Source organism: Fundulus heteroclitus, chromosome 3 (assembly GCF_011125445.2).
Source record: "Fundulus heteroclitus isolate FHET01 chromosome 3, MU-UCD_Fhet_4.1, whole genome shotgun sequence".
Lineage (NCBI taxonomy): Eukaryota > Metazoa > Chordata > Actinopteri > Cyprinodontiformes > Fundulidae > Fundulus > Fundulus heteroclitus.
The window spans coordinates 9573313-9596428 of NC_046363.1; the positions used below are offsets into that span (position 1 = coordinate 9573313).

General features: G+C 43.9%; 1 protein-coding gene across 1 annotated transcript in view; it reads left to right on the top strand.

Moving 5' to 3' along the window:
• The window catches only part of rspo2 (R-spondin 2), a 70420-nt gene that overhangs the window by 41211 nt on the left and 6093 nt on the right, over positions 1-23116 (top strand). Inside the window, exon 4 of the mRNA XM_012872878.3 lies at positions 364-555. Coding sequence (XP_012728332.1) covers positions 364-555 — 192 coding nt within the window. The remainder of the gene's footprint in view (positions 1-363; positions 556-23116) is intronic.

Consider the following 23116-nt stretch of genomic DNA (forward strand, 5'->3'; position numbering starts at 1 on the left):
CCCTTAATGCCATTGAAAAGCCACGGACTTAATGCTTCCGTGCTACGCAGCATTGATGTGTTAACTCAAGCAAAAGGAGCCCCAACCAAGTACTTAGTCCATACTCTGTATCTGGACATATATTTTAGTAGACTAAAAATACTTTTCTTATTGGTCATGTGTGTTATTCTGACAGAGAATGTGGGGTCTTCATTAGCGGTAAATTACAATCAGGAAAATGAAGTACTACTAATTGCCGCTTCACATGCACGCAAAGCTCCACTAGCCAGCATAGAAGCGTGTTCTGTGGGTGCCTGAGTGGCTTCTGAAGAACACTTCTCTGTGGTTTCATTGCGCACCACTGTTTCTGTGTAACCCATGCAGAGGGCTGCGAGGTGGGTCAGTGGAGCGAGTGGGGAGCCTGCACCAGGAGAAACAAAACCTGTGGCTACAAGTGGGGTCTGGAGACCCGAACGCGGCACATCGTCAAGAAACCGCCCAAGGACACAATACCGTGTCCCACCATCGCTGAGTCCAGGATGTGCAAAATGGCCATGAGACACTGCAGCAGGAGAGGTAAGAGTCGTATGACATCTGTGACGTCATTTAATGCTCGTGCATTTCACTCAAAAAGAGAACAGTTCTTCTCTCAGAGAGCCCGTCTTCCATGTTCACCTGCGTCCTGTCAGCTTCACACTCGGGCTTTGTTTTCACTGTCTCGGTGATTTAGGTTCACAGTGGTGCTTCCTTGCATGAAATATCCGTGTTGTTCCAAAGCGGCCCTCGTTCCAGCCAGCTCTTTTTTTTTTTTTTTTTCCCGGGGCATATTTCCCACCACCCTCTTCCATCTCCCTTCATCTCCTCCGTGGAATCCGTCAAAGCACAATCTGCAGGTTTCCTCAATGGCCGTCTCTGTTTTCTCCTGTCAGCTTGAGAGATTTCTGCGGTGTGCAGAGCATGTATATGTCAGGCCATTATATGAGAAGTCTGCGGAATTTCTCTGTGTGCACATACGGCTTAAGGAAGTACTTTTTTTTTTTTTTTTTTTCAAAGCGTAAACCATTTCTTTCAGATGGTCCAGACAATCCATTTGGGGATGAGGGCCTCGGTTAGCAGTGTTTTTTTGAAAATGAATGTCTTTTCCCTTAATGCATTTTAACGTTTCTCATAAACTCGGGATTAGGATAGGCCAAGTGTAAATATTTAATTCTCCAAATAAGGAAGCAATTACAGTGGCAGATATCTGTCAGTCTGTCAAGGAAGTAAAAGAAAAAGAAAAAAAAACAACTAATTCTAACTTTGAGGATTTTTTCTCCATTTTTGGATGGAAGTGCTGAATGGGAGGGTTACTTAGTGAAGTGGCGAAAGAGTAAATAAACTTGAAATAAACCCTGATAGTTTCTCATATTTCAGCGCTGCGAGAGCTGCTGACTGGGTTGGAAACTGTGATCCCATGGCACATTTAGTACTTAATGTCCCGTCTTGTTTGTTAGGAGAGTTTCTCGCCAGCTGCCATGTACCTCTTCGTGATTCTGGCATCGCTACGTGACCTTTTTCGAGAAACTTTACGACCCTCCTAAATTAACATTCGCCTGTGCGGTGCACAGAAGCGGTGTTTTTGTTTCGTCGTTGATGCAGTTGCTGATTGTAAAAAAATAAGGTGTAGAAACCAACAAAATACTTAAATATATAGCTACCCTGCAATGCAGTTGTATGAAAAACCTAGTATTGTATTCCCAGAGAATGTATTCCACCTCTGATGGCGACGAGCTGCGTGTGAAAGGGTCGCTGTGTGTGCATTTAAGGACTCTGCAGGCATGTGAAGCGCTGCGCTGGCCTGTTTAGTGAAGGCAACATTTCATACTTGGGCATGTGTTGTTAATTCCAAACTCCTTGAGAAAAATCCCCACTTGGCAAAAGTCAGTTAAATGAAACACTCTACACGTCAAATAAATAGAAGGAAAAATAGGCGCCCCAGGGGTTGAATGGGAGGAGGAACACTCCGCGGACGCAAGGCTGTCGCATGGAGCTCTGAGGGCGTGCGCGGTGACATGATGGCTTCCAGTGGGTTATATAATAAAGTGTAACTCAGTAGGAGAGAGGCCACTTTCTATAATGTAGTTAGTCCTAAAAGTATTTGTGAGGAAAGAAAGGGTGATAGTGAATAGTTATCTATAGTGCTTTGAACAAGTGCTGATCCCCCTTAAATGATTTCACATTTTGTCAGATTAAAACCACCGACTCCAGTGTAATATTTTTTTTTTTTTTTTTTTTTTTATAAGATAGCATAATCAAAAGGAGATGTGAATGATTTTCAATCTGTCCCGTCTCGTTTGCGTTATTTAGTCCTCACGATAAAAAGGAAACTCCTGGGATGTAACTAGAGCCTAGATGATATCAGGATGAGAGGTATCGTCACAGCAAATATCACGGTCCCGTAAATCGTGTCCGATGTGTTCCTCCCCGCGTGTCGCAGGCTGCGTGTACACACCGCATCTCGCTCCTGCTGCTGGGATTCATTTAATGCTCTCTCCCTGTGTTTGCATTTTGTCATGTTAAGCAGACAGAAAACCAAAATTTGGGTTGCAAAATATTTTTTTTTGAGCGGGTTTTAGAGCCATGCAACTACACTGCATGTTTGACAGTTGAGATATTCGGTGTTTTTTTTAACCCGATCTGTGGAGTAATGAGTTTGGTCTTGTGGCGGCGAAGCCTTCCTGTGTGTTTAGGATTTGCGCTGTACCTTTTGGGGATGCTTAAAACTCTCATCGGTACTCCAGATCGCCGCTGGACAAGTTGAGAACAGTAGAGAGACTTTATTAATAGCTGCTCTGGCCCTATCAGCCCTGATAGATTGGGTGCCTCCCTCTCTGTCTTGTGAGTTGACGGGACGACCATGATAACGCTCCCACTCTTGGCTCACCCCGTATCCCCATAGAGATTTTCCAGCAACTCATCTGAAAAGAAAAAAATGTGTGTGGCAACTTTTATTCCTCACTGATTGTCCTTCCTTCCATCTCGGTATCTCCGTTTTGCCCCTAATAATCTTTGACCAGCAGCAAAGATTATTAAAGGCAGTCCTCCTTGCGAGGTTTGCTGTTAAAAGCCAATTTGTTTTAGAGGTGTTGCTGCTAGGACATCATTATTATGGCACCAAACTATTCCATAAGTTCTCTCTTGAGCTTCTTGCAGCTGATTTTTAAGGCCTTCCCTTCACATATTTTTTTCCAGGATGGTCGTATTTACACAAATAATCCTAAACAAATTATGTTTATGTAACTGAGACCTATTTCCTGTCTTACCTCAAGAGCTTTAAACATGGACATGGAAGTGTCAAGCTTAAAGAACTCGCTTTCACGTGTATAATAATTGCTTGAACCGAAACTAGCGGTTTGCGAGATAGACCTTACACTGACGAGGAACGTTGTGATGCGGTTTGGGAATTTTTTTTGTGAGTTCACACAATATAATGTTTATCGAACGCAGCAAAAGTGACATTTTCCATCACTCGAGTCCCTCTTACCCGAAACAAGAGCAGACGTTTCACAGTTTGCGTTCGCGAAACCAGCTTTGTAGCATAGCGAATGTTGGACCTGATAACCAAAACACACTAAAGACCTGACTTTCCAAAGCAGCGCAGTGCAACTTATACTCAAAATCTGCCTTTGACTGCCGGTCTGAACCCACAAAGGCTCACAAACACCGTGCTGACCTCATGGAAAAAAAGAGGCAACGAGGAAAAGAGGAAAAGAGGCGAAGGGATAAGAGGGGAAGAAACATCTAGTGATTATCTCGGTCATTGGATCTCTGTATAGGCCTGTGAGTTGAGAGGGCTAACAGGCCTTTTGTGGAAGTATCGATCTGCCGCGTGTGTAACCAGAGATACTCCTGCTGCTGTAGGCCTCAGCCGAGGCCAAGCCATCCATCTCATCAGTCATCTGACAGTAAGAATCCAGTCAGCAACGATTCCCTAAGTCATAACTTCTCTGTGCAGCTTGTTTTTGTAGTGTAATTGCCCGTGTCTCTTGTTGCAATCCAACTACCTTCAATTTGAAAAGTCAAAAGCGCTGACGCATGTTCTGCAGCGGGGCTGTACAATGACGAAAAAATCCCACCGAGAGCCAGACCGAGGCACTCCTCTGTTGTCTGAGGCTCAAAGATCAGCAGGACTTTGCGTGTATTTGAGGCCATTTGACACAAATGAAAGGTGGGTGACTTGTTAGCGTCACTGGAGAAACCGAGAGAGAAAGTACAATAGATAGGGATGTGGTGATACATCGAGGACACTGATGCACTTTTAAGAGTATGAAATTAGAATTCTGATACATGTGAGGGAATTGCCATTTTAACGTTTCCATGAAATAAGGGTCAGACTCAGACTCAGACTCAGACATACTTTAATGATCCCAGGGGGAAATTACAAGTCACAAACTTTGTTCAAATCCTCCCAGGTTCCCCGGACTTTTTTATGTGTATTTCACATTTTATTTTTGCATCTTTTACCAACCAGCTCTCTAATAATAAACCCAGACTGGATCTGAGAAGGACTTAGTTTGCCGACTGTGTTTATGCCATGTTCTGTCCACATCCAGTCTGGTTATTCGGCACGTTCGCGGCACAACGGACCTCCTGGATCTCACCGTATGCCGACCATCTGCCCCGCGTCCCTGTTCTTGTAAAAGGATGCAAAATCCGCTTCGGAGGAAACCGAGCCGCTTCGCCTGTGGCGCGAGCCGCACGCAGCACCAGCGACTCCTGTTCCTGGCAGGCCTAGCACACCGAGCGCGCAGAGAACGCTCACGCATGTGTTTGACCATGTGTTACACAATTCTGCTGTTTATCCTAACCATGCCAAAGGGCTTTAAGCCCTGGCGAAAGATGCCACTCACTTCTGCGCGTTTTAATTACTCACAGCATGATCACATCTGAGCGTGGCCTGTGTTTAGCTTGGAAACCCGACACCCAAACACATTTCTGGATTTCCTTTTTGTCAGAGGCAGCCTTCTTACATCAGGCCTGCTCTTTTTAACAAAACAGACGCACGCTGTTAACTTGAGCCTAATTGACGGAGCGTGTTCTTGTGTCAGCAGAACAGCACACAGTGCAGCTCGGTGAGGAGCTGGAAGTGCTCTTTCTCCGCATTGGGATGACAAACGTCTGACTTTCGTTCGGCACAGAACAAGTTGGGTTTCTGCCATCTCATCGGCAACTGTTTTCAGAGAGCACCGATAGAGCCGCCGCCAAGATCTCTTGGAGTTGTGCTCTCTTTAGCTTTACGAGTCATGTTTGGGCTCCAAATGAACTCCGAACTTCCGAATGGGAGAGCTTTTGCGTGGCTGACAGGTCCTGCTCTAAATGTCTGCCAGCGTGGAGTAGCAGGTGGTGATTAACAGTGATCTCTGGCCCGGCTAATATCACAGACAATCCGGATCAGTTCTTCCCACCAGCGGGAGTGGAGCAAGGAGTGTTTTCCCAGGACAGAAGGAAAGCACTAATTGGCCGCCACCCTGTCACAGTGATTATTTGCGCCCCTCGCTGCAACCTATCGGGACTGATGGGGCCACAGCTTAATCTTCCTTTAATAAGGCCTCTCCGTAGGGGCCGACACAGTAGCTGGTAAGGCGGCTCTAAGAGGCACTCTGCCTCATTCAAACAGCAGCGATGCTTTGGCCGTGTGGCACAAGGCCCGGGCGGGTGTCTGATTGATCAAAACTCACCCGTCACATGCCCACCGTGACAGCTTACCTTACACAGTCATTTTTCTTTTTCAAAACCCACCCTAAACCTAGTTGTGAAGGGACGGCAGCTCTTAGGCCTTTGAACAAAAACTGTGAAACAGGTAAAACGGAGCATTTTAAAAGCCTTGTTCTTTTCTGTAAAAGGGGGAAATATAATCACAGATAAGGAACATAGACCTCTCAATCATTTACTTTGTGTGGTCTCCCTAAATACTAGCTGTAGCTATGCTCATAACTCAGTCTGCTTCATTATAGACGGAAAATACCTTGATCATGATAGTTTTGGTTGATCTAACATATTTACTGTTTATTCACTGAGTTATAATGAGTTTTTTAGATGTTATTTTTAATTACCTTCTTTAAACTCAGTGTTAAATTAGGGTAGCTATGATTTTGTAAGTGCCTAATGGGTTTATTTACAACAGTTGATTTAACTGGAGGCAATCCTATGTATGCATTTTAAGGTGCAGCTCAAAAACACTGCTGGCTTGTGTTACATCACGAAAAAAAAGTCAGAAAGACAATTTTAGACCGGCAAAAGTCTGGTTCACCCTTAGATATAATTTCCAGGTGCCTGAAGGGGTCACAAACATGCAAAAATAAATGCAATGGGCATGTCAAACAACTACAGAGTTCTCAATGCAGACAGGATTCTTTGTCTCTGAGATGAATGTGTTTTGGTCCAAAATGTGAACATGGACCCCATGATAAAAGAAGAAAACTCTTTGAAGATGCTGCTTGGAACTAGTAAGACAATGTCACTATCCACAGTGAAACGAGTCCTGTACCAACATGGACTGAAAGGCCGCTCAGTTAGGAAGAAGCCAATCCTCCAAAAGCAAGATAAGAATCAATCATGTTCCCAATCAAGTTTTGGAGATATGTCCTGTAGTCTGATAGAACTAAATATGAATTGCTTGGCCATAAAAATTATTGTCATATTTGAAAGAAAAAAGGGTCAAACCTTTAAAGCTGAGAACATGATTCCAACCTACGAGGTGGCAGGATTTTTTATTTTTTTTTATATGGGTGTTTTGCTCAATGAATTGCTGCCATTTGCAAAATAGATGACATCGTGAGAGAACTACATTACCTGGGATTCAGGAGGCTGCTAGCTTGGTTAATCATCCGCCTGTCTGACTGGGCACACGCAGAGGAAACGTTTTCTGTGCTCATCTCCCATTGGATAGGGAGGAAATTGCAGCTAGCTTGATTCCTCTCTTTGATAATTCAGCTGATAATGTGTATGTACGTTCTTGTAGTTATAGATAGTTGAAAACAGATTCAACTTTTAGAAAGGGCTTCTACCACTTCCTACACGTAATGCTTTGCTTCGTGTTAAGGCCTAGTGTTTTAGCAGTACTCCACATGTGTCTGAGGAGGATCACATCACAGAAAACTGGAAGCAGCACCGACCATTACAGTCTTCGTCCATCACTGTTCTCTCATTGTTCCGAATGAAAATCTCTCCATGTTAACAAAAACGTTACAGCGGGTTTCTTCAGCAGCATTCTTCCCATCACAGAGGTCATCGGGGAAGCAAACTAAGGCCAGATGATTTTAATAATTATCACTTTTCTGCTGCTTCTTACGTCATTGAAACCACGGGGAGCAACAATCTTTGTGAAATTAATTAAATCTGTATCTTAACAGACAGCCAACTCTGTGCCGTATGCATATGTTCTATGCAAGATCTACGTTTTACGGCTGTCTTGAACTGATAATCTAGGTTCAAATCCGAGCTTTGTGGAGAAGGCCTAAAACCAGACATTTGGGTTTGTTTTCAGCTTCTCACCATGTGCCTGTGTTAAATCTTTCATTACACTAGAACATCACTACAAGTATTCATCTCTGCTGCGGGTACGCTCCTCATTTCGGTGAGCCGGGCAGGGAGTTTATGACGCTGGAGGCCAGGAGAAACGAGGGGGGGCGGGGTCTCTGATTAACATCCCGCTAAGTGAAACCTGCTCTCTGACCAAACTAAATATGACTGCTGTCGTTTTGTCAGCAACTGTCTTCACAGGGCAATATTTGAAGCACCCCATGATCCTGTTGGCTTTTATATGGAGAATCCATCGTCATACCACAGGCATGAGCCATAAACATGTGGAGGCCTTTCAAAGACCGTGGGGTGGAGGGAGGTAGGAGAGGAGGGCTTAGCCACGCTCACCAGGGCTCCATACTCCACATTATTGTCATCTGGTCTTTTCCAAGCAGGAAGAAAGAGGAGGGGTGCGAGTGAGGGATGTTTCCAGATATTCGGCCTGATTGAGCGGTAGCTCTTGAACTTTTCAGACTCCTTCAACTATCTGTTGATATTATTGCTATCGGCTAAGCTGCAGATATTCTAAGAGTACATCTTTGATTTTCGATGCAGAGTTTGTTTAACCTCTGTGGATATTCTACAGCAACAATTTTGAAATAATAATAAAAAAGACTTAGGCAAATCAATCATTGCTCAGTTGTGTTCTTCTTCATGAAGACAAGGGACTGTGGAAGGGTGTTTGGGACTTCAGCTGTCTGTCTCTGGCAGGAAGAAGGAGCCTACTGTGCGGTATGCAAGCCGATCTTGGCGATGACACGGCCGGAGACGTAATGCCAGCGTTAACCAGACGTTTCCTTCACGGACAAACGGAGACATTTACACCCCGTGATTTTAGTTCTTTTACAGGAATCGGAATGCAGTCTTTACAAGGATAGATTGAACAGCTTGCGAGAAGATCTTTGAAGTGTGACTGAAGTTTTAATAAAACGCATGTCTCCAGATTTCCAGTTGTATTAATGATTGATGTTTGCCCCAAAAAACGAGTTTGGGCCAGCGGGATGCTTGTATCCTCTTTTTATATGCGCTGGCCGATTGGTTTTAACAGAATAGTTTCAGTGGTGGCAAATTGTAAAAACCGGTAATAAAACTTATTCCAGCTCATTAAGACAAGGTACTTCGTCTTGATGCAGGGAATATATTGATGGTCTACTTGTATTTTTCCTGGACTGGATCAGATTAAACTTGACAGCAAGTCAAGTTTCCTTATTAGTCTAATCGTAGCTCAAAGCAGGCCCCTGCATCGGAAGTCTTCGCATCGTATTTAGATAAGCAGAGATGGTTGGAGTGGGCTCATAGCGCCTCCTCTTTCTGTCTGCCAGACCTCCAGCCCAGAGCTGCTGCCAGCTCTCCTGTGGGCCCGCAGATCCTTTCATCTCCCCATCCGCAACACGCCAGACAGATGAGGATGCACACGCGCGCAGACATCCACAAAACCAGAATGTGAGAAACGTGTAATGGACACCGACAAATATTTCGAAGAGGCCCCACAAGCAGAAGACGTCGCCACATTATCCACTCCCTCGCCGAGCCTTTCACTCTCTTTCTTTGTCTTGCACTTGAATGACACTTGCTTACCCGTGTATCGGATCTCATTGTGCTTGGCCGGCAGAACAATGCGCGTGCCACTGGGAGGAATGAGTTTGCAAGGAACACATCATACGGAGACGTGTCTCAGGCACTGCAGTGCTCCCTCGCTATTGGTCTGGCCAGAGGAGTAGAGAAGAAAGGAGCGGAGACAAACAGGGAAGCCTGAAAACATCTGGTGAACAGTTGCTCTGCCGGAGCCATCAGGAGCTCCTCTTCCCACATCCCTTCCCTCCGTTTCTCTATCTCTTGAGGCTGTCTTTATTAGAGACATCGCAGCTTTTAATTACAGCCGGCCATGCCGAGCGAGGGCTGTTGACCCACTCGTACCAGTGAGCGTGGACCCGCTGTGTAGACACGCAGACACAACAAAGATTTAAGTATAGGCCTGTTGGCCCTTGTCTGCTTATGCTTCTGGGTGTTTTTGTGCACTGACAGTGACAAATGCAGGGGGTGTTGACTCAACATCACTGCCATTACCGTGGTAAGTAGAGGCCAGGGCGAGCCTAAAGGTCCTTGCGGAGCGGCAAAATAATATCAAAGATGAAAAGCAGCACAAAGAAAGGGACGCAGCGAGGAATTTTGTAACGTGCTTTCGTACGGCGACAAATGCAATTCGTTTCAAAACGCCTGTCTTGACTTATGGGCTGGCAAAAGCTCTGACTTGTTGCAGTTTGACTGCTGCGAATTTAGCATTTGTTGCTATTTCCATATGCGTCAGTTAGAATATGGAGCACAAAGATGTAAACTAGACGCACATTCCCAGTGTGTCATGAAACTCTTTAGGCTCGCACGGGAAATGCTGTGTGGGTGGTAGAAAAATAACACTCCAAAACAGCTTAAACTCATCCTCTCAATGACAAAACACAGTGATGGCAGCATCATCCTGGGGGGGAGGGGGAGGGGGGGGGGGGTTGGGACACGGAAAGGGGAGCTGGTCAGAGTCGATGGAAAGATGGATGAACCTAAATACAGGGGCTGGATAGCAACAGGTTAACAAGCTTATAACAGTGCATGTGTTGGAAAGAACCCAGTCCAGACTTGAATATAGTTTTCAATCTGTGAGTTGAAATAAATAATATTCGCAGCCGCTGTCTATCCAATGTTCTGGGAATCTGCCTAGAGCTATTTTCATAATTTTACTTGTAAACACTTGTATGTATCATTTTTCTGCCCCGTTACAACTACACACTACTTTGTGTTGATATATCACATAAAATCCCTAAAGAAAATAGCTTGAAGTTTGATGTAACATGGCAAAAAATGGGGAAAAAAAACTTTTTAAGGCACATTCTGACTGTAAGGTCTCTCCATGGAAAACTCTAGCCATTCCAGGTACCGCATCAAAAACATAAACGGGCCGTCCCGCTGAGTGGCAGGGTTCAAGAGCGTGATCCCGACAAGCCTAGAGAACGTCCCTCTGGATTAGCAGGAGGGAGGTGAAGTACCCCTTTGATTTGATTTTCTCTACACTAGATCCTGGTGACATGCTGCAAACCTCTCCTCGGAGAGGTGAGACCCTTCAAACAACCGTGGAAATTGTACTGTAATCATACACAGCTAGGCACAACAAGAAAATGCCTGCCATATGCCTCAAAGGCCCTCTGTTTGTGTTACCGTGAACTGAAAGCATGTCATTGACGAGAGTAGGACTTGCCTCTTTAGCGGAGGAGCGGAGCAGGCGGTGACTCTCAACGGCCCCTCTCTGTGATCATATCTGTCGGGGCCACTCAGCTGTCTGTCTGCCTTGTGTTTGACAAGTGTTTGACGCAGCGCAGGCCTTAGAGAGGATCAAGCCCTTCCTGCGCTGGCTTTTACCTTTGTCCCCGTGCAACAGGATCTCTACGAACATCAAAAACACCATCCTTCCAATGTCAACCGAGATGCTATTTTTATCGCAAGACATGCGAAGTCCGCTGGATCATCGCAAGGAGACTAAACAAAAGCTACGTTTGAGAGTTAGCCCAAGAATCAAAGAAAACAAAAAGAGCAGGGCAACCTTGATTCCTTCATCACGAGCCATTGCACGGGGATTGCGGAGTGATCCCGATGGCCCCTGTCTCTGTTTTTGTGTCTAAGCCGGTCAGGCTTAGCATGGCTTCCAACTTGTTAGGAGCTGGTCCTGTTTCGGGACAGTTGTGCTCCGTGACCAGGAAGGGATTTCCTTCTGCATTTCCCTGTCGAGGGAAGGGGGCATGAAAGGACTTGTGCAGAGATGAAATATAAAGAGAGGCTCATGCTGGACAATTTCCTTCTGCATCCTTGTCGTTCCCTTTGCCGTCACACTGATACCACAGGGATTCAGACATGGTGGAAAACAAAACCCCCAAAAGAGACCGTGTGCGTGTCCTCCCTGTGGAAAACACTAATGTACTACATAGCTGTAAGTATCTGACTTTTTAAGCCACATATGGTCTCATTTTTATGTCTTGATATTTCCATATCACTTTATTTAGTATTGTTACAACTGTCAAACTCTCTTGCACAGTTCGTATACGTACACCAAATTTTAGACACAACCGCTCCGATTTCTTCCGTTGGTTTGTGAACTGTGGTGATGAAGCCTTGGGTTTGGCATTCGGCATCTTGTTCTTTTGTGAACTGGAAGTAAGCATGTTTGGATGAGAGGTTAGAGTTGAAGACAGATATTTGAAACGCGATAGTATTTCTGATCCCCAGTACACACCGAATATACCAAAATGTGGAAAAGGACCACCTTGTCACTGATCAGAAGGAGTTTGTCGTGATCAGATCGCCAGCTGGCATCTGTAAAGGCTGCTCAGGCAACATTCGCCTTCGACGTTTACAACTTTGTCAAGAAACAGCGTTTGCAACAATTTCTAGGGATTCTATTCAGTGGTTTTACATCCCAGGCTAGCATTTAGACCACTCACTTAAAATTGCACAGAGGCAAGGTCGCCCAGAGGGCACACATGAGCTGAGCCTTTAGTTTATGAGTGCACACACATGCACATATGCACACACACGCACACACACACACACGCTAATACATTCCAGAAAGAGCATAGCAAAGCAGCCGTAGAGATTCTCACACTAAGCCTCAGTAAAACAAGTTGGCGTGGCCCACTTGATGCCATTAGCGCACTGCTAATCACATGTTTCTCCTTGGATCACTGCTTATTGAGCACATATCTTTCTGGGATAAAAAAAACAAAAAACAACAACAACAACCTGTTGCATCATATCGGTACTTAGCATTGATGGATCAATAACTAATCAACCTAAGTTTTTTTCTTTGGTAAACTTCTTGTACTTTTTCCTATGTCTTGCACTTTTCTACAAAATACTTCTTTCAAGCTAAAATTGTTCAAAGTCTTAGCCACCACATGCAGGGTCAATAGACCACCTGTATGCAGGAATATGCACAGACATTTTTTGGGGGCTGGGGCTCTAGCCAAAAAAAGGGCACCCGTCGCCAAAATGATGAAAAAAACACCCAAAAAAAACACAGTAGGTTATTTGTAACTAATGCATTTCTTTTTCCTAACACAATCAGTACACGCCTAACCAAATAGGGTAACTCAATTTATCCGATTTAATAAGTAAGTGAGTACCAGGCACAGATAGAAAGAAAAGGTCATGTTGTGCATGCTTGTTAATAACTAAACAATATACTAAATAATAATTAAATATATTATAACTTATCAAGACTCTTCTCTGAATAAATCATATAAGAATAAAACCTTCAATATACTCTGTATGGGTCTTAATATACGGGTACCCTTTCTCCCAACTGAGGTTCAACCTTTAAATAACATGACACAATTTCTTGTTGTTGATGATCTGAGGATTTTATTTATCAAACAAATTTCTTGAAATTGAAATATTTATCAAACATTTCGATTTGGCTTCGGACACTGGGAATCATCCTCAAGCAACCGGAGATTTGCATTTCCAGGGAAAAGGGCAATAATTCTAAGCCCTCACATTTGCCTTTAAATATGATACAGTGCCATGATCAATAAGTTGAAATATGCTTTAAACATTGCTGACTCGGATTTCAAAATACAAAATGACGATGCCATTTAAAAATAAACAGTATGATAATGTTTGGAAATTATAAGATCTGCTCCTTAAATTGAAAATCTGCATAAAATACATTAAAAACAAATGTTGTTTTTTTAAATGCAGAAATGTTCATACAATAGCCCAAATGTGCAAGATATCCAGGTGGCCTCCCATCTCTGAGCTTTGGGCATTTGCCAAGTTTTGCTTAGCAAACCATGAAGGTCCCAAACATTTTATAGCTGTCCTTGCAGTGCCTGTTCAAAAATATCCTGTGGCAAGCAATAGAAAAGAAAGGCTTTTACGGATTCTTCACAGTCCATATGGTAGACTCCCACATCTAGTCCTGAGTCAGCTAATTTCAGAGCGCTTTGACATAATGTATTTTATTTCTCATTGTATGAAAAGGCAAGCGTTTTCAGGGGGTGTAACGCCTAGAGGCCCGACTCCTTTTTCTGGCTAGTAGCCTCGTAATGTTTTCAATTTAACATTACATTAGTTATTAGATACTATCATTACCTGTCTGTCTGATGCTGCAGGTCAGAGGAGTTTGGTTTACTACTCAGCAATGCAACGAGGAATGAGGGGAGGATGAGAAGAGGAGGAGGGGGGGGGGGGGGCAAGGCACGGGCTTGTTGCTGAGCTTCGGATCCAGTCAGAACAAAATTCTCATGAGAAGATAACTGATGACAGCAAAGGTAATTTAGCTCTGTAAAAATTGATGAACGGAGAAATAATTTTGCTCCAGCAGAAAGGGCACTTTTCCCACTAGGACTGGGATACAGCACTTTCATTTTTCTTAAATACAGTCTATCTAATATGTAAATGCACAAAAAATAACTTGCAGACTGGGTTGCAGTTTCTGATCCACTGGCTGTTTGATCCATCACTACAACAGTACCTACGGATGGCCTATGCTGCATAATATATTCATCCATTCATATTAGTCCAGTTCGTTCCAATACAATGCAATCATATTTACATTCAAATTCAATTGCAAACAGGTCAGTCCAATTCCAGCTGCTGCACAATACGATCAAAATCAGCTGATCGTATTATGCCGATGGTATATAGTTATCTACCAAAGGAATCCCAGGGCAAACCTATAGTGACAGAGAAAACCTGACTGCTTTGAGTTGTTGACTTTCCAGCAATCCCTCTACTAACGCAAGCATGTAATCACAGTGGAGATGAACAACCTCCTTTTAACTCCCATTCAAAAGTCCCTTTAGCTAAGCAGAGGAGCTGCAGCAACCCCTGCTTATTTATGGAAGGCCGGCTTTAAATGTGCACGCTGGTCGCGGGACGTTGACAGCTCAAGAGGCGCACTCGAGAAAGGCTTTGGCAGCTTATGGAGGGGCTACTCTAGTTTTTTTTTTTTTTGTTTTTTTTTTGTGAACGAGTTTTGTGTAAATACCTTATAGGTTGCAGAGTTCAAGGAAAGAAATGGCAAAGAAAAAGCAATGCGGGGCAACGCCTTATGTGGGTGCACACAAGCCAGTGCCCCTGGTACACCTCCTTGCGTGTCTCTTCACAGCTCTTAACTACGGTTTTATTCCTCGCTAAAATCAGGGCTCAGGCTCTATCATGCAGGGGGGCTTTTGGTCAAGACTTCCAAGCACACGGGAGGTGGCTGAGCCAAATGAATCCGCATGCCATAATCATCCATTGGGGGTGACCCCCCCCCCCGTTACTCAAGTCCAGAACATCATTATACAGCCCAGATCCTGGCGTTTCAGCCCCCCCACCAAACTAATAATGAATGTTCCACATATTTGTTTAATGCCACCGGGAGGAATTTACCTCCATTGTAGGATTTGCATTTCCTGCCTTGATCCATTGCAGGCACAGGGGTGCTTTTAAAATTGCACAGGTAATCCATGTGAGGTGCTGGTTTATACAGACACGGGAAGATTGGTGAAATCTCCTGGAGGGAGCATTTGGTGTTCCTTCCGTTTGTCAGTGGACGTCGGGGCTGGTTCGCAGTAAAAAGTGGATGTACACCAAAGTAAAATGCCGAGTCGATTCTAACATTACAGCAATGGCAGCCAGTGGTTGTGTGTCATTGTGAATTGGTGCAAATGTAATGACCGTTATTTCAAAGCCTTAAATATGGCTTTTCCTAAAGACTAAACAGAGCAAATAAATCTGTGCTGACTCTTGTGTCTGTTGAAAAACGATACAGTTCATCAGCTGAACGCAATACCCTTATCGGTGGCCAAGATGGATGACTACCATAACTCTGCAAGACATTTCCTCCTTTATATCTCTGCATGTGGGAATTATAAGATAGATCAAAGGCTCTATGGAGATCTCATCTCGCTACGGAGGACATGCAAATTAAAGCTGAGTGCCGTGGTTGTTATTATCTTTGAGGGGAAAAAAAACAAACAGAGTTCACATCTGTAGTGCGTTACGGGGCTCGGATGATGAATTTGCTACTGTATATCCCAGCAGGTTTCCTGATCTCTGGATCTGTGGTCGCATGTCTAGCTGCTCCCTGCAAGCGCCTCTACCCTTAACACACGACAAATGCAATAACAAACAGGCCCACGCCAGCAGCAGGCCCTCAGGGACGTCAGCACCGGGCCTCCCTTTGATAAGTGCCCGGCTTTATGTTTTTCTCATCAGAAATGAAACACAACATTAAGCCATTCATTAAAGACAACTAAAAGCTAATTACCCCTCACTAACCCGAGGGCCTGTGGGGCAGGGGAGCCCCAATGTACTTAGGCCCAGATGTGTCGATGAATAGCAGGGAGATAGCGGACTGCAGCGAATCTCGCTGTCCTGGCCGCTTGTGCGATGGCTCTTCACTTGGGGGCTGCTGACAGGACCCTCATGACACACTGGGCCGTCTAAAGCCAGCGCATACTGCAAGGCTCCGTCTGTTGGAGAGGGATCAGTATCGATAACTGTTCTATTGACAGCTGAAAAATAAAGGTGGGGTTTTACGTCTTACTGACTGGATTATTATTTTCCAAGTTTTCTTTTGTGCAGAGTGACTCACATAAACATCAGGCCTCAATTCCGATTACCTCTCCTTGCTGCAGGGGGCGCCGCCGTGTACTCGGATTTCTGCTTTAAAGCCAAACTATAAGTCTTTATATTTTGGCAGCTCCAAGTGGAAGTGGGAAAATTGTAGCAGTTGGCAGGAAGTCACAGACCAGAAACCATATTACGTCATATGATCTAACTCTGCAGACCCAGTTTCTTCTTTTCTGTGTCTGGTACCCCCACCAAACAACTTGGAAGAGTGACTGAAATGCTCTACCACTACGGATGAGGAAATCGTGCCCCCTGTTGCTGTGTCCAGCTGCTTTAAGCTCAGACGTCTGACTTTTAGACTTCAAAGATGCGTCTCATTTGGTGTAAAGCTAAAATAAAAATGGGAAGGGCCGATGTTAGTCCCCCCATTTCATTCTCGTTTTACTTCTCAATCCTGTTTAACTTCTACATTAACTCTAACTGATAGAGTTAATGATAGAGGCCAGGTTTTTTTTCACCACTCAATTGTTGGCATTGAAAGTTGGTGTGATTCTTGTTCAGTGGATTCTGGACATATAACTGATTTTAAGGTATTTGCCATTTATTTTGAATAAGAGCTTAATATAATTGTTTAAAACATGAAACTCATGTTAGCGTACAAAAACGTGACGCTTTGGTTAAGATTTGACATTGAAAAACAGATGTCATAGGTGTCAGTTGTGTTGTGTAATCCAAAATTGGATTTAGAACGCTGCTATCTGTGACGCATAGGTTACTCAAAATAAAAACAGCCTTGGCTAAACCTGCTGAAATAAAAAGATTATGCAGCTACAATAAACTATTGGTAGCAATATGTACAATATACTTACACTTTGTGCCATCGTACATTTTTCTTTGGTCACAGAGGGGAACATGACTAACCTCAGCAGAAAGAAAGGTCATAAACCAGTTAGGAGCTACAAAAATATTCTAAAAAAGTAAATAAAAAATATAGCCTCTTTTTTGCAATGTTTTAAACATTTTTGTGCTCTTTTAAACACATTTTCCCCTCTTTTTTTGGATGATCATTCACAGTTTCATTTGTTTAGGCAGAATTTTTTTAACCATTTTATTATAGAAGTATAACAGTACAGAGCCTGTGGATTATGCTTCAGGCACATTGGGATGTGTCCGTTTTTTTAGAGCAAACTGTAGGCAACCCCTTATTCGTCTTCTTCTCACGTAGCCCAGAAATAAAAAAACATCTGGATAATTAAACTTTTTTTTGCTGAAATTCCCTGTCCGAATTTATCCTAAAGAAAGACAGTCAGCCTTGGTTAGGCCGTTTGATGAACTCTAGCAACCCTTCAGCCACATTTAGACATCAGCAACTATCTCTATCTGGAGGTCTTCACCTTTCACTGTTCAACCACATTTTCATGTTGTTTAGACAACCCAATGGTGTCGTAGCAATGCCTGGAGGAAATATTATACAGGATTGGTGACATGTCCAGGGTACCTCTTTCTCGTCCAAGGACTGCTGGAGACAGGCACCAGCCCCCCTCCGACCCTGCAAGTATACGCGGGTATAGACGAGGTATGGATAGCATATCATACTGCAGCCATAGCTTTCATTTTTGGTGAAATTCAGCATTTATTACAGTGGCGTCAGACTGCACCTATTTACCCAAAGTGCATCCAAGTGCTAGTCACGTCGTTTGCCCCATCTGACCTTTCAGAAGACAGGTACAGGAAGTAAAGGTTTTGTTGCACTCTCGGTTGTCACAGTTGGTCAATGGACCTGTTGCCTCCTTCATTACCAAAACTTGTTGCACAGTTTGCACCTAGTCTCAAGTTTGTGTCACTGTAAATTCTTTCTCTGTATTAGCGTTAGGAAATGAACAGGAATACTTGTGGTTGTGAAGTGGTTGTGAAAGTTTACAGAATACTGGCATGCTAAAAGAGAGAATAGGACGGTACTGTCAATGTTAGCTCTGTGTGCATAGATGAGCCCCTCTTGAAACTGCCTCTGGCTGCCATGCCCAGCCGCTTGGTTTTTACCTTGACTCCTTTGGCCACCTGATTGCAGAGCCCATCTGTAATCCTTACTTTGGAGCTCAGAGGAATAACAAAGGTAGGTTGACTTCAACCCTCTTTGCCAAGTCCAAGTACTGCCTCAGCGTGTTCCATTAATAATGATGATCCATCCACCTTTTTCCTATCGCTCTCACCATTATCACAAGTTTAGCCAAATCCCCGAATACCTCTGATGGCTTGGTGGACTGAACTTGTGTTTTCTTCTTCTAACGATAGCATTCTTTTGTTTTAGCTGCTCGTAATTCCCGCCTGACCTGACTTAGACTTTTAGTGAAAATGTAAAGCTTTGACATTTGGCTCATAAATGATCAAACTATTTCATTGTGTGTACATCAAAAATAAGATTGTTTGCAAAATAGTTTCAAGGCTCTAAAGCCCAGCATGGACGTTTGCGTATGAGCGTTGCAGAGGACATTTGTCTTGAAAATGAGAGCTCCGGTGTAAATCTTATGGAAGTTGGCCTAATTTGACATTTGTCATGGTAGGTTCCTGCTTGGTGACCTCTCCCTGAGCGCTTGAGCCAGCGGTCATATCCCAAACAACACGAGGGAACAGTTGAACACTTACTGCATTGTGAAACTCGTGGAGTGTGACTAAAAACCCACTGTAGACTAACGGAAAAGAACTTTGCCACTGAAGGGCATAAACTTAACAATCCCTGGTCTCGACAGGCTGCGGGTGCCTCTTGCCGCTGACGAACCACCTCCAGAAGCAGGGAAAAAAAAGGCCTTTTCAGCGCTCGCCGCTGCAACATTAATCACCGTGTCAGTCACGCATGTTTTGAAAGGACTTCTCCTCTTAGAGGCATCAATCTCTACGTTGGACTTTCGCTTTTACTCGCAGTCGGTGCAACGAGGTGTCAAGGAGCTGAAGAGTGAGCTAACCTGCTGTCTTAAATCTTCTGGCAAACCCAGAACGGGTCATAGATGAGAAAATAACGAGCAGTCTCCTCTCGACAGTGGGTTTTTTTTTAACTGGGAATGTGTATGTTTTAAATCATTCTCACCCAGCGGCTGGATGATAGTAAGCAGAGCGCGGGGAAGCTGGAGGACAGACCGAGAACAATTGAACGAAAATGTGTCATCCAGAGTAACCCTGTTAGTGCTAAGTGACGCTGTGCAGAGAGCCTCCTGTCAGCCGGCCAGCGAGATGAGCTACTTGTAGTTATTGTTCTTTCTTGTCTGCACGTCTGCCCCTTTTTGCTTCCATTAAATACTGGGCAGCACGTCCCATTCAGGCTGAACGTTTGTGTCGCTTTAACTTGCGTTGCCATCAGTATCGTGCTCTTCTCCGTAACAAATGTCACATTACCTTAATAGGACCTTGCTCTGCATGCAAACTCAAGAACAAAACCCCCCATTATAAGTTGTGGCTTACCCCTATGGCCTACGCCTTAATGAACTATGGGGTCAGTTAAGGTCATATCGCTCAGTCCCACCTATAAATCAGCGACAAACCGAGTTCACCGGGAGCGCAGGGCGATGTCAACGTCCGTAACCTTTTCCCAGACAGAAGGGTTGTCAGTGGGTGACTGAGGAGAGTACTGGCTGGCTGCAGATCTTTCCCCCCCTTCACAGCATTATAAATGTATGTGTGAGGAGGCCCTTAATGGCTGCTAATCCAATTTCTGCCACTGAAATCAAATCTCGCTGGCGCCAGTAGTTTTCTCCTTCCCTCACAAATAATGGCCTCCGCTTTGGCCCTGTTTATGAAAAAGACAAGAAGCCAAAAAAAAAAAAAAAAAAAAAAAAAACCCCGGCCCTACCTTCCATAAGTCCGCAGGAATATTTTCCGAAACTGTTTGGATGTTGTTATTGTTGCTGCTTTCCCTCCCATCTCTCCTCCGTGTCCTCGGATAGGTATTAGTTGACCGTCTGCGTCGGGCGGAGGGATTGAGTAACAGGAGAGCCTGGGGCGGGTTTTCAGCAGCATACGATCCCATTTACAGTACGTCTTAATGCCTTCTCGAGGTCAGGCATTGATTTTTCGCAAGCCGCAGGGCAACGGAGATAAGATTAGGTCTTTCGATTCCTGCGCTGTCACTGGAGCGTTAGTGGATGACGGCACTCGGCTCGTGCCAACAGTTGGCGCTTGCCTCTTTTTTTTTCATGGGGTCACGGCTTCTGCGAGTTCAAGGATGCAAGCAGTAATAAAATAAAAGCAACAGTTTTTGTTTTCTTTTAAGCAGAGAAATCTCACAAACCCAGTTTGGTGACAAAGGAAACCAAAGCCCCATTTTATGGGAGTACAACACTTACACATATTCTTGAATTTGGTCCCTTTTTCCAAAACAAAGATATTAGTTTTGACACAGATGAAGGGAGCTTTGGCTTTGGCTTCCTTCCTTCTGGATGTGAATTTGACTGATTATCTTTCAGTGCATCAGTTTGGCAAGTGGTCATATTGCCATTCCCGCAAGGAGATATAATTCTGGAGTTCTACCCTAATAATATGATACTTCTTAGACTGTTTAACTCTTAGCCGGATCTTCGGCGTGCACACGTTTCACTTATTGCTGAGTGCCTTGAATAGCATCAGAGGAATACAGAGATGGGGGGGGGGGGGGGGAGAAATATGAAAAATGAAAAATAGGTTCTGTGGACTGGTTCTGGGAGGTTACTGTGGAGGGTAATATTTCTTTTCACATGGGTACTGTAACTGGAAAGATTGGAAATGACACTAAGTACTTCTCAAGCTCACATAGGTGATACTGAAGATTACAGACATGCAGGCTGTCTCAGCCTCTCTCTCTCTCACTCTCTCTCTCTCTCTCTCTCACACACACACACACACTTTTTCATATGGGAGAAATGGTTTTCGCTGATTTTACCTCTAAGTCTCAGCTGTTTCCGTTCATCTATATATCTAAGCTCTAATAATCAGACAAAGATAATCTGAGAATAGCAGTTTTCAAACAATCCTTTTATTTATCAACGGGAAACAATAGCTACCTAAGCTAGCCCCGGCATTAAAAAAATAGGATACCCCCCCCCCCCCCCCAGCTAAGTGTAGTTTTTTTTTTTTTTTTTTTTTTAAGCTGATTCCAATTTATCTGGCCAAACCCAGGCCTGATTACTGCCAGACCCAAGACAAGACTTTCTGTGATTAGAATCCCTCAGACTGCCTCTCTGGGTCCCTGAGTAAGACCCTTACCCCCAGAATGCTCCCCGGGCGCCGCACGGTGTCAGCCCGCTGCTCCATACAAGGCGCTGGGTTGAACACAGAGGGCACATTTTACTACAATGCATGTTGCAATGACAACTAAAGATGATTAAGATTATAAAGTGCAGAACAAAACCACAAGGGGGTTCTTAAAACTAAGGAATGAACTGAACGTAAAAAGCAAACGCCGACAAATCTCAATAATAAAGCAAGACCTAAGTCCCAAATATTCTGAAACCTTAGGCCTCACTTGCCCATGTTAAGGTCAATGTTCATGATTCTAGAATAAGGAGACTAGGAAAAAAAAAGCCTCAGCAGGAGCATCACCAGAAAAAAAGCTACTGATATAAATCACATCTGACATTTACCAAAGAACATCTTTACGATTCCCAAGACCTTTGGAGACTTACAATACAAAGGTACAATTTTTCTGACACATCTGCTGTTACAAATGTAAAGTGAAACCATCACAGCAGTTCGGCAAAAAGAATAACGTTCCGACAATCAAATACGGTGCTGGTAGTGTGATGCCATGGGCCGCTTGGCTAAGTCAGGATTGTGTTCTCTTCCAGAAAACCCTGAAGCAAAATGTTTGGCAATCAGTTAAGGACCTTAAGCTCAAGCACATTTGGGTTATGCAGCAAGACGCTGATCCACTCCAGTAAATAATAAAAAAAGTTAAAGGTTTTGGAGGGGACTAGTGAAAACCTCGACTTAAATTTGGATAGACTTTCTGGGGCAAGGCCTTAAAAGGGCCATTTATATTACAAATCCCTCGATGTGGTGAAATTAGAACAGTTCAATCAAGAAAGGAAGACCGAAAAGTCCTCAACAGTGATGTAAAGACTCATTCCCAGCTGTCGCCTGATTGATGGCAAGAACTAAAGAAGCAGGTTTTAGATTATGGGCGACAATGCTTTTTCCACATAGGTCCAGGTTGGTTTGGATAGCTTCTCTTTTCCTTTAATAAATGAAATAGTTCTTTGAAAACTAAATTTTGTCTTCGCTTAGCTTGTCATTGTCTAATATAAGATTTGTTTGATGCTGTTAAACATTTAGCTGGACCAAAAAGCAAAAAAAAAAAGAAGAGGTCTGTAAGGGGGGGCGAATACTTTTTCTTGGGACGGCACATACACAGTACAAAAAAGAGGAAAAAGCAGTCTGGCATGGAGACATGCGACCGCAGGCTTTCGCTCTGATTCAGAATTTTAAAAAAAGAACAACGTTTTGATTTGCTCCGGAGGTTTTTGTTTGTTTCTTTGATTTATTCTGCGTTTCCAAATCCGCCAAACTTCAAGCAGGCAAAGGAAAGGTCTACGAAAAGGCGACCAAACATTGGTAAAAAATGTGGTTTCGTTGGAGTGATAGTAAATGCAGGCAGAGCGGAAAGAAACTGCAAAGATGGATTGGGATTTACTTATGAAAGCCGCAGTCCTTTCATTCCATCCGCTAAAGTGCCAGTTACCGCGCAAAAAACAAAGACAGACAAAGATTTGGAACCCGCGGAGGCTTCCAAGGCGAAATTATCTCACGATTTATGAATTTGTTCTTGATTTTGAAAGCAATTGAGGGAAATTAAACTGTTTCCCCCCATGAACTCTGGTAATCAGCTTAAGTGATTACATCGGTTGTAAATATGAGATGATGAAAGCTCAGCGTTGGGAGCGTGTGCTGCCCCCGAGCAAAAGGCTAAACGGGAGTTCAGAGGCTAGATATGACGGACCGTCTGACCGGGACC